The following is a 13,061-nucleotide window of genomic DNA, read 5'->3' as shown; positions in this document are numbered from 1 at the left end:
ATCCTTCAAGCCTTCCATATTAACAATGGTAATTGCACCTGCCTTTTGCATTTTCATGATATAAATGTGTTGCTATTTTCCCTTGATCCATTTGCATACAATGTGTGGTACAGCCGCCATAGCAGTGCCATGCATTGCCGTACAATGGTGTGTACAGCTTAACAGCACTGTAGATGCGACATGTGGCTCATCTGCTTTCTGCCATAGTTCTGCAGCCATATCATTAGATGGCACTAATTGTATGTTTGTGAAACTGGGACATTAATTTGAACTTAAATACATTTAGTCTGTGTTATGCGAGCTCAACAAATGACAATATGCCTGACCCACACAATGCAGAAATTGTGAGAATTTGGCGTTTTTTGGAAGAAAGTTATTCTGATGTTTAAAGTAAGGTGCTGCAAAGTATGACACTGCAAGCTATAAATGGTAGATTGATGAAAACTGTAGCGTTTTGATGACAGAGAAACTGGAAATATGCTACAAAGCATCGTGACTCAAGAAATGTGCCAATGTAACACCAAAGCATGCTGCAGACAATCCATAAGTAATTAATTGGAGTAGGATAATATAGCTACTCATCTTAAAACTAGCACTTGCACTGTGACATCTGAAATAGATGCAGTTATTCTGTGGTTGATGCACTGAAGACACACTTTTCTCTGTGCGTCCTCATGCTGTGCACATGAAAACCTTATGTACAAGACTTCTGGTCAAAAAGAAAAATGAGACTCCAGTGTGTGCTGAGGCAGTGCCACCGAGAAGATTCAAGACTATCTCCTGGTTTCTGCACTTTGTTACTGATTCACCAAAAACACAACATAATAGACCATTTGACAAATTTGAAGGAGCATATATTCCTGACACAGATGAAAGCCTGGTGAAGTTAAACGCAGACTTTCATCTGTTCAGTATAATGCTTCACAGCCATATTTGACATAAAATACATAAACTGTGCTCTTCGGAGAACGATTATTGCTACAATCAGAAAATATGTACTGGTGAAGAGGGTGAAAGTGGTGATATGGCTGTTAAATTTCCAGCAAGTGAAAAGGTTGTGCAAGGCTTTGTTTGGGGAATGGAGAACTATTTATCTCGAAACTTGTGCAGCTCTCTCAACTTGTTCAGAAAACTGTTAGACTGGAAAACTCATGCTGTCAGAACTGTAAGACCAATAAGAAAAAATATGTCACCCATGTCCAGTGGAATGAGCCAGATGATGAAGGAACTAACATTCATATCATTGAACACTATTATTGAAGTGAAATGGGATGATAAGAAAAATGTTCAGCTCTTATCAACACTTCAGGACAGACCAGAGTATGTGGAGGTACATAAACATGGAAAAACAAAGCAAAAATCTAATTGTTTTATTGACTACAGCCAAGGAATGGGTGGAGGTGCTTAAACAACCAGCATCTGTCCACATATCCACTTATGAGAAGATATGTCAAGGGGTATAAGAAGGTAGAAACATACCTCCTTGACATAACATTGCTGAATGCAAGTGTAATTTAACACACTCTGAATCAAGCGCTCAAGAGGATGATTTCAACAAAGTTGTGGCTCAGTGTGACTGAGCAACTCTTGAAGAATGTAACTCTCCCTGTCTACACTTGTAAAGGACAGCCAAACGAAGCAGCCCACTAAGGCTTTAAGCCAGAAGATGGGGACATTGTCGAGTGAAAATAATGCTGCTTCAGAAGAAAATTGCTCTCTCTAGAAGGTACGAAGTTTGTTATGATTGAGGGCATCATGGGGAAACCTGTTTTGAATGTAACATGAGTAAAGTTGCCCTCCGTGTGGACGAACATTTCACATTACACACTATGTGTGAATATTTATGAAAAATGAGAAACAGGTTCATGGTGTGCTATAAACAGTGGAACTGTGTGTGAATGATGACAATGTTAAAAGTCCCCAGAACAAGTGTACTTTTTAAGTTTCGTAAATAATTGTATGTGTATGCAAAAAAGATAGGGTAAACTTAATTATATTCTTATGACAACTGTTCCATAAAACCATGTGCAAATGGGTTAATGAAACATTGTTCTTGGGGGTAAAAAAAAGGGGGGGATAATTGACATAAAATTATACCTTGAGGCATTGGCTTTGAAGTTTTAACTTTCTTGCCCCTGAACTTCCTATTTCTAAAGTGATAGAAGCCTTTTCAAAATTGGAGTAGTTTATGCTGCTAGTGCCTGGACTCCCAATATTGCCAACCTAACCATAATTGTGTTATATGTGGTGGTGTTCATGTTGGGTTGGGCTAAGGTTTGATATTAATCCAAATGTATGGAAAGTTGACATCAGTAAACAAGAGCTGTGATAGCATTGCTTCCAGATAATGTACAAACTAGTTTTGATCTGCTGCAGATGTGGTACTTCTTACAGAACATGTATGAACTATATATTAATTCCAGAATGAATTTTTCAATACGCGATGAAATATGTGCTGATATGAAACTTCCTGGCAGATTAATATGTAAAATAAGCGAAAGGTAAACCAGTCACCTATAATCGACTAGTATGTGTTGCATAGACCCACATTACAGGAAAAGTATTCACATTAGCTTTTACGTTACTGCTATTTTTCTTTGAGTGTCTGTGTGATTTTTGCTAGAAAAAGGGTAAGTGCACGAAAGCCAGTGTGGATACTGTTTTCTGTTATGTCTCTCTTAAGTGTCACATGGCAGTCTGCTATTGTCTTTCACTTATTTTATGCCTGTTCCATCCAGGAATTTCTATTGCTGTTATTCCTCATGGATTAAAACTGGGTGCTGGACTGGAACTTGAACTGGGCAATTGCTCCATGAGTGAGCTACCAAAGCATGACTTGCAATCCTTCCTTGCAACCTTACTTCCACCAATATCGTCAAACTGATATCTTTTAATACCCGTAACTGGACATTAAGATAGGAAATGTAACAGTAACGATCATTTGAAATTCTGTAAGAACATTGTACAAATTTAAGTGCTATTAAGTATTCAACTTTGTCTGGTGCCTTCATGTCATCATGAGGTGGCAGGTGAGCAGTAGCATCACTTTAATGCAGTATGTACATTATGGACAGGTTAAACCTGCATACTGAAGTGCTGAAAATGTGGGAGAGATATTGTGAAAACAGTGTCACTCATCCAAAAATTTCAGGGTCAGAGATCAGTATCTATTTTTTGTGTTATGCACTGACCAGAACAAATCTTTCAGAATATGACTTTGATATTATTATGATCTAAAGAATAAAATGATGTATTATTTAATGAAGCAGGAGGGGAGCATTTAAGAGCAGGAGTTAGAACGAAGGAAATTTTGTTCAAAGGTTAAATATTTCTAGTATTGTTTTCATTGTGCCTTTCTGCAGCTTAACACCTGTATGTGAGGGATAGTAGTCTAGCCTTTCCATATTGTTGTTATTCCATGCTGGAAAATGAGAATTAATCTTCATTAATTAAATATGGTGAATTCTAGGTCATAAGTTATGCCATGTTTTTTACCTTTGTTAGTGATATTATTTGTGAAACTTCTAGCACCTAATTTATTTTATCTATTTGTTTTTTTTCAGTACCATGGCCACATGAAAGACTTGGTTGCACTTCTGAATAGATTTGTGGCACTGCTTCAAAATTTCATCTCCCATGATGCTCATCGTGCCCTGAAGTATTTGCAGAAGCATGTCAGCACACTCATGTGAGTATGTGTACACACAAACAGCTGACAAAAAATTTTGTAACTTGCTTGTCAGGGATGGATGAAAATTGCTTAAGATAAGCAAACTCATAACAATAGCAGGTCAGATATTTTGTTGTGTTGCAAATTAACATTTATCAGTACTCAACAGTTTTCATTTTTAAGTGTTGCTTGAGTAAAGTGGCTCTTTACAAATAAGAATTACATGCAGTGATTAGATCTCTACATCAAAGTTTAAAACAGAGAGAAAATTTTCGTGCAACAAGAAATTGTCTCTGAGGGATCATGGAAATGAGCTGATAGATTTCAACATGGGACTCCTGTCATGGACACTCTGAGAGAGTGAAAGAGGTAGCACACCGGGAAGGAGTCAATTGTAATGATTACATGTGGTTTTAATTCCAATTTCACTATCCTGTTTTAGCTTGTCTACTTCCTATGGTGATCAGAAATGCTTCAAATGAATGTTGACGTTGGGGTTGTTTAAAGTTGGGGCTAAGTTTACTAATGATCCTATTGTAAATAAGATATTACATTCCGTACCAGAAGAAAATTAGCATAATTTATTTAATGCTAACTGAAACATAGTAACATCCATCAGTGACTGATATTAACCCGTCTCTCTCTCTCTCTCTCTCTCTCTCTCTCTCTCTCTCTCTCTCTCTCTCTCTCTCTCTCTCTCTCTCTCTCTCTCTCTCTGGAGAGACATGCTTAATAACAAGACACTAGACTTGCATTGCAGAGGATACTAGTTAAAGTCACCATCCAGTAGTCCAGATTTAGGTTTTCTGTGTTTTTCCTAAATTGCTTCAGGCAAATGCCAGGATGGTTTTTGTGAAGGGGCACAGCTGATTTCCTCTTTCCCATCATTTCACAATCTGAGCTTGAACTCCTGTCTTTGACAGGACATTAAGCCTCAATTTTCCTTCCTTTTTTTTTTTTTTACTTTCATTTCTTCATTTGATCACTGTTAAAATGTAATCTGCTTATCTTGGTATACATGAAAGATACTTACTTTTTTGTCCTCCATCCATTTCCTTATCTTCAATTTTGTAAGTACATCTCTGTGAAAGCTCTTATGTATTTACCTATTTTATTTTTAGAGACCTACAGGTGTCGCACAACAATCTGAGCAGCCTCCGCTCGCTGATTTCTAGTATAGGCCGCCCACGATCTGGAGATGATGATTGTGGTGAAATAGTTTTAGCTGTTGGTGCGCCACCTCCACCTGCAGAAGCAACACCTAACTGGGGACCACTTCTGTCTACACTCCGCAAACTTCAAGGAGAAGGTATGTACATTCTTGGCCCAGATCATTGTAGTTTATATTAGCTGTACATTCAGACAAGTAATGTAGAAAATATCATTATGTGGTATATTGAGCTTCACTGACAAAACATGTTTTTCCAGGGTTTCTCTGTGATTGTTTTCTATTTACTTTAGTCCAGTATTATTCCAGAAACAATCTGTATTATCTAAACTTTATTATAACACCAAAAACAATTGGCTTTTGACAGTGTCAAATTTCGTTTGGTACAGTCCCCAACAACCAGTCCTTCCTTCCCATCCCATCCAGTAAGTCTGCCCTAATGTGTGGTTCTGGGTAACTATTCTGAAATCTACCCCTTTTTCTAGACCTCTCCAGTTCTTTTCCTTCACCCCTCTTCCTTTTTCTTCACCCCTTCTGCATGAAGGAGTAGACACTGTCTCTGGAAGCTTGCCTAATTATAACCTCCTTTGATGTGTTTGTTATGCTGTCACTTGATGACTAAGCTGTTATTAGATTTATTTGTTCAAGTGTGATTTGACCTTGTGTACCGTTTTCAAGTGATGGCGCAATATGAAATGTGTCAGTATGTAGTGAGCACCATAAAGAGGACTGCATATACATATCTGACTTCATCAGTATAAAAATAAAAAGATTCGTCATCATCAGCATCATTATTACTCCTATACAGATGAAGTAAATACCTAAATACCATTGAAATGTCAACAGTATCATGAAAAGGATCGATTTCTATTCACTCTAAAACAAAAACAAAAACACACACACACACACACACACACACACACACACACACACACACACACACACACATATTTATGAATAAAAATGATCTTTGTATTTGGAGATAATGTATCTGAAACAAATTTTAAAGTATTCACATCTCTTTGGTTTATCTTGTGTTTGTGATTATGACAATATTTGATTACAACAATAAATATAAAACGACTGTCTAACTGTTTTATTTGAAAATGTAAATAAAATAGAAAGAAACATCCACATGGGAAAAATATATTAAAAACAAAGATTCCAAGACTTACCAAGCGGGAAAGCGCTGGTAGATAGGCACAATAAATAAAACACACACACACACAAACAGAATTTCTAGCTTTCGCAACCGACGGTTGCTTCTTCTCCCTTAAAACCCACATCCTTTCGTCTTTCCCTCTTTCCTGAAGAAGCAACCGTCAGTTGCGAAAGCTAGAAATTCTGTCTGTCTGTGTGTGTGTGTGTGTGTGTGTGTGTGTGTGTGTGTGTGTGTGTGTGTGTGTGTGTGTGTGTTTTATTTATTGTGCCTATCTACCGGCGCTTTCCTGCTTGGTAAGTCTTGGAATCTTTGTTTTTAATATGTTTTATTTCAAATGTATATTTATGTTTCATATTGGTTCGGTCTTATATCTATCTTTTGTAGCCAACAGTAAATAGGATTTATTTTTTTCAGTTACAATAATTTGGCATTATTTTGTCAGTAAGAAAAATTATGTTTATGTTTATGTTTTAGATGTGATGCAAGCCCTTCAGGACTTGGACCACTTGTCAGCTCGCAAACCAGCTCTTTTGGACACATTTGGAGATGCAGTAGCAGCTCTCTTGCTGTCTCCATCATCAGGAGTTAGATCTCTGGCACATGTATTGCTAACACGACAATTGCGGCACTCCCCACAGCAATCGACTTGCGCCAGTCTCCTTCCTGCATACTTCCGTTGCCTTGACAGCCCTCAGCCAGAGATTGTTGTATCTGCACTTGATCATTTGCCAGAGGTAGTCCTTTGTGCACAAGGTTAGTGTATTAATTATTTATAATCTTGTACATGTCTCTTGCTGATTCTTCCAAAAGTAGTCAGTTGTTTTGAAAGGGTATAGAAATGTCAGTATTTCACATGTTACCATTGAATTACACCGCATGTATATTCAAAAATCCAATTTAAAATTCTTTCTTGGTAAAGCTACTAGAAATCGTTAGTAAATCTGAGCAAAACGCTTGCAGAAGTTCAGCAGGAAATCTGAAAGCAAACCATTTGTGAAACAATGGAAAAGAAAGATGATACTATAAAAGTGGAAGAATAAGAGAGATATTTGTAGTGATGGCACTGTTTTGAAAAATAGCAGGAATGTTTTACATGCTGTACTTGCCTTTTTTGATGCAGTTAGTAGCATATTCGAAGCAGTAAGATGGCTGTTCATAAAGTAACTTCCATTTTTTTAATGAAGACAATATGTGCTAGATGCCAAACCAGGGATGTAGGGAGGGTGATCCAGTACTACCCATTTGAAGTTGCACAGTTTTGTAAAAGTATGTTGTGCTGATGCAGATAGCCATTGCTTAACAGGAGAATCATTCCAGAGCTCAACGTGGTTTGACTTTTGTACCAAATGGTCCTTCTCAACTTTGATAGTGTGTTACAGTAACATTCATTGTTAATTGCAACATTTCTCTCCAAGAACTCTACAAGCAAAATTCCTTTTCTGTCCCAGAAGACAATTGCCATGAGTTTGCTGCTGGAAAGTGTTTGACTGCACTTTGTTGATTCTGTATGGCCTGGACCTTATTGTTTCTGATTTCATTCTGGTAGAGAAAAGCTTCACTTTCTCTTTTGTAACATACAAGAAACGACAGTGCTACTGCCATATGCTGGACCTTTTGTTCTTCAGAAAGAGTTTAGGCACCCACCTGGTGTTAAATTTCCAGTAGCGCAAATCTTCAGTAATTACTTTGTACAGAAGATTATGAGTAATGAGAGCAAAAGAAACACAAAGCTGGGAGATGGTGACTGCAGTTTTCTCTAACTGTTTCGCCAACCACACAAATTGGATCTGCATTCACAATACTCAGTTGACCACTTTTCTCTTCATCATAGACATTAGTTTTCCAATTGTGGAACATATGGCACCATTGGCTTACAGCTTACACCACTAGCTTTATGTTCTCGCCCCACAAGAAACCTTATTACAGAATGTACCTCAAAATTGATATGATTGCAGCACATATTTTGAAAGCCCACGGTTTTGAGAACAACGAAGATACATCCTTGATTATATGTTGCTCATAGCATATTGGTTCAAAGTGCATTGCAATGCAAGAGCAGTACCACCGTATATACTATTAAACATGCTATATGAAAGCAGAAGTTTCTTTATGAATAGTCTTCATTACACGGGGCTTACCAGCAAAAGGTTGAGAGAGAGAGAGAGAGAGAGAGAGAGAGAGAGAGAGAGAGAGAGAGAGAGAGAGAGAGACCTTGTACTGTGTGGTATGGGAATATAAACGCTGAATCCCCTAAAACTTGCACAGCAAATATTGTCAAAATGTAAAGTACTGTTCATGTGCGCTTATCACAGACTGAATTGGTAGTGAGGGACATGTATTGTTAGCCATTAAACAGATTGTAATAATACTTGTAAATTCTATTTTTTGTACAAACATGTGTTTTTCAAATGGAACAAACTAAAATTAGGGTAAATTGTCAGTGGCATTTGTTGCAGGATTCCAGTGTGAATCATTTACGAGACACCATATTTTGAACAGTTCCCGCACCAACACTTCTGCAATATCTGTGGTAGCACAAACTAAAAAACAACGAAGTGCATACACTTGTCATGTGGATTCTGATCAGTAATGAGACAGTTGACCTTCACAGGTTGCGTTCAAAATGACAGTCGGGAGCAGCAACACATGCTTCCAGTGTGGCATTAAATGACTTCTGCACACATTCTAACATTTCAGCAGAGATGTCTAAGCATTCGGCAGTAATACATCACTGCATATCATCGAGTGTTGTTGGTATGTCCTTGTAGACTGCATCTTTCAACTTTCCCCACAGAAAATAATCTACAGGCATCAAATCTGGCCCAACAGACCAGCCAATGTACAGGTCATCTGTGTTCAATCCAGCAATTTGGAAACAATTCGTGAAGACATGCTGTAGTACTTGGTGCACTGTGGGGTGGACAGCCAGCATGTTAGTACCGCAAGTTCCTCGTAGTGTGCAGCGAATGTCATTTAGCATCTGTGGAAGATGGTCAGCTAGGAGGGTGCAATACTTGTGCACATTCTGTGTTTCGTCTATGAAACATGGGCCTATGAGATGATAGATCACTATCTCACAACGCACATTTGCAGTCCATGGACAGTGACATTTCACCTGATGAAGCCAATAGGGACTGTCAACTGACCAGTAATGCATGTTTTGGTGCTTTACCTGCTCATACGTGGTAAATGTGGCTTCTTCACTAAATATGATACATGATACATCTGGAGTATCTTGCTTAATGCCCACATACAGAAGTTAACACACTACTCATAAACTTTTTCGTGCAACTCTTTATGTGATATGGATAGAACCTATGTCAATGGAGAATCTGTAGGATATTGCCTGACTCATGTCACTTCCTCACACGATTGCACAGGAGCCAACATGTGGATCAACTGCATCAGCAGCAAGGACGTTAATTTCTCTCCCTTCTGTTACGTTGTTTAGGTGTTACACCAACACTTTCATGTAACTGGTTGAATAGGTTGATAACTAACTGCCAAGATGGTTGACTGTCTTTCTATGTGCTCTCTACAAGAATAAACTACATTCTTCCTTCACTCTCTGCATACTATGAGCATGTCAGCTCACAACCTACTGCTTGGACTGTCACACACTAACAGACTAGCAAGTTGCATTGCACTCAAGGAACATGCAAGCAAACAGAACAACAACATACCTAGAGAGAAAGCAGGCTGAATGGCACAAACCAATATCAGTGTGGAAACTTTTCAAAATATGATATCTCATAAATGACTCTCACTAGAATCCTGCAACAAACACCACTGACATTCTAATTCACCCTACTTTTAGTTTGTTAATGTCAATAGACATTGTTCCACTTAAAGAGCATGTTTGCACAAAAAATTAATTTCTAAGTATTATTACACTCTTGTTTATTGGCTAACATAATGAGTCCTTGACTACCAACCCATCCTGTGAAAACTACCAACCCATCCTGTGAAAACGGCACATCAATAGCACTTTCCATTTTGGCAATATTTGTGGTGCAAGTTTTAGTGATTCTCCCAGTTTAGTAGCGAGCATTATTTTTTTCATGTTCCTATATTATAAGTTAAATATTAATAAATGCTACAAAAGTTCAAGAAAATTGTATTGGCGTGCGGGGGGAGGGAGTGAGTTAGTTAGTTAGTTCATTGCTTGTCATGTGTATGCTTGAATGAGTGCATTTTCTTTATATGTTGTAAACCTATTGTGTAGCAACAGAGCCACCGAGGACCAGTCCTAGATTATTCTACAAAATGTATCACATTGATGATAAGGCACTTGAAAGTAACCTAGAGGTACATGCAGATATGACTAGTATTGGTAAGAAGAAAGTTCTGAATCTTATCACATTGTGTGGTGTCATGGTCTCTATCATTTACAGCATCTACAGTAACCTAGAACTGGAAAATGTGGATAAATTGGCACTCTGTGACCTGACAGAGCAAACAGCTTAAAAATGTGTGCATTTATCTACTATTTTCAGAATAGGTGCATCTCAATATTGTGCAAAATAGTGACATAATAAAAAGTGGAAATTATTTGATAATCATTTCTGATATGCAAGATGATTAGTTGCTGATCAGAATTTAAGCATGTAACAAAACTGAGCCTTCATACAAGGGGGCTAATGCTTTGGTCGCTGTTTTGCCAGCATCAGCTATAATCCCTTCTTCACATTTAGTGCTGGAACACAGCTGTAGTGGTTGTGAGCTAATTTGCATAGATTACTTAACTGGAAATAAGTTTAGGAATCTGCTGTGGACATCGCGCAACAACTGCCCGGCTTGCAAGAGAAAATACTCTGCCTCCATCATGTGCACCAGCTCTCTGTTGGCTGACAACCACCTCCCTAAGCATTAGAGGATTGTGTTCAGTCCAAAGCATCCAACTTAAAGAACCCTAGTCCATTCATGTATTTGTGAGAGAATATACAGCATCAAAAATTCTATTTTAGTTAATAGGAGTTTAAGTCTATGATGTTACTGCAGTTGGGATTCATTTTTTATCCTCAGTGTTTTGTGTGTGACATGTGAATACTAGGGAAATGTTGTTTACCTGCATAATTGCATGGTTTTACTTATCTGGGGCTAAGTAGCATCATGAGTTGTGGAAGCAAATTACAGCCCAATGACCAGATAGCTGGCGGGAGTTATGAAGTTTCTCATTCAGATCCAGTTGTGTGCATTTCTTTACATTTGTATAATCACAGTTTGGGGTTCGATCAACCAGCTGATTTGAAGGTCAGCAGTGTTTTACTAGACTTGGTCCTTTTGTAGATGGCATACCCATGTCATCTCCTACTTTATTTGTAATGGCATCCACCAACATGGAATTCAAACAGCAGTGCAGCCTGGGCATTTTTCATAATTTGAATATGTAACGTGACATGTCTTCTGCCAACAAACCCACATATTACAATGGCATTTTGGTTGTATTACACTGCATGATATTTATCAGCGGCACTGCCATATGTGACAAAAATATTGTCTGAATACACTTATCACTCTGTCATTCACATGTGTTACACATAGCTTATTCTGTATGCTGACAGAACAGCACCACATGGGTGGAGTGGGTAAGAGGTTGTTAGTGCTATTGTCTGATGTCGTAAATATGGGTATGCCAGTTCAAAGGTTCTTGTGTGCAATTAAAAGTTTGGAGTAAATTAAAAGTTTGGAGTAGTGAACAGAGTTAATTTGTTAATCTGTGTACAGCCTTTGGGGTGTTGCTGCAGAATTATTGACAGTTGTGACTTTTTTGAATTGGTGGCTTAATTGTACATGTTTACTAAGGTTAAAACAAATTTTAAAGAAAATTCTTTTTTTTCCAGAGCATGCACTGTCTCTTCTCCACAAGGTTTTTGAATTGGGAATGTCATCAAATGTGAACACAGTACCTCACATCAGCAAAACAATTGCATTACTTAATGTTCAGACTGGTTGTTAAGACTTACATGCTGACAACTGAAGAAGAGAGACAACTTTTCTTGTAAACTACTTGTGTAAAAATAATTTTTGTAAGATATTATGCTATAAAAGGTGCATTTCCTGCTGTACAAAAGTATGGTTTTTAATTGGTATTTGTTGGGGGGCAGTTTTAATTACTGTCTTTCTGAATGAGCAGTATTGGAATAATAGATGTTTACTATGTAATGCTAGAAGTTTTTTTAAACACTATAAGCATAGTTATTTCAAACTATTACAGTTACTGTTGTAAGATTTGTAAATAAATCACAAATTCATACATTCATGATTATAATAGAACTAATTAATATTTTTTCCGTCTTGATTTCTTACACTTAAGTTGTTTAGTTCATGAGAATAAAAAGTGACTCAGGTGGCAAAATTACTGTTGTAAGGGTTGTTCAAAGTTGACCAGACTCTTCCTCGTTTTTTTTAGCCACACGTGGAAGTATACACACAATGATGCTACTGCTTCGTTTCACTTAATTAGTCCTTTCCTAATTTGGAATGACATTCATTTAACCATGAGGAATCGGACTAAAATGGTACTGATCGCATGCGGTAGCTGCTCGGTAGTTAATGTTGCACTGTACACCTAATGATAAGATGGTGAGTTACTATACTCGAAATTATGTATTGAAATTACTGTGCGATGAGTAGATGGGGTTGCTACCTGTCCGGATAGTTCCGATCTAACTTCAGTATGCCTAGGGATTGGGAAAACACACTACAAATGGGGCACATTAGCTGGAAGAACTCGGATTTTTAAGCATATGACCTAAGGCATGATGTTAACATGTAACACACACAATAGTAAATAACAAACAATGGAAACTCCAGGATGGAATGTAACAATATTATAAGAAGGAAAGTTGCTGCTCACCATATAGCGGAGATGCTGAGTCTCAGATAGGCCATTAAGGCCTTCGTCAACAATAGTCACACATATTCATATGCACACACACTCGTGCAAGTTGTGTGTGTGAGTTGCATTTGCTTGAGTGTGTGCACGTATGTGTGTCTATTGTTAATGAAGGCCTTAATGTCCGAAAGCTGTAATTGTGAAAGTATTTTTGTTGTGCCTA

General features: G+C 37.7%; 1 protein-coding gene across 4 annotated transcripts in view; it reads left to right on the top strand.

The window, feature by feature from the left end:
• Positions 1 to 12,260, top strand: part of LOC126284091 (integrator complex subunit 1) — a 292,520-nt gene extending 280,260 nt beyond the window's left edge. For all 4 annotated transcript variants that reach the window (XM_049982751.1, XM_049982744.1, XM_049982760.1 and 1 more), the window contains 4 exons: positions 3,564 to 3,688; positions 4,792 to 4,979; positions 6,475 to 6,753; positions 11,844 to 12,260. In XM_049982751.1, the coding sequence (XP_049838708.1) occupies positions 3,564 to 3,688; positions 4,792 to 4,979; positions 6,475 to 6,753; positions 11,844 to 11,959 (708 nt within the window). In that variant the 3' untranslated portion in view covers positions 11,960 to 12,260. The remainder of the gene's footprint in view (positions 1 to 3,563; positions 3,689 to 4,791; positions 4,980 to 6,474; positions 6,754 to 11,843) is intronic.
• Positions 12,261 to 13,061: the final 801 nt, after the last annotated feature.

This window comes from Schistocerca gregaria, chromosome 1, assembly GCF_023897955.1.
Source record: "Schistocerca gregaria isolate iqSchGreg1 chromosome 1, iqSchGreg1.2, whole genome shotgun sequence".
Lineage (NCBI taxonomy): Eukaryota > Metazoa > Arthropoda > Insecta > Orthoptera > Acrididae > Schistocerca > Schistocerca gregaria.
This window is presented reverse-complemented; position numbering and strand designations above follow the sequence as displayed.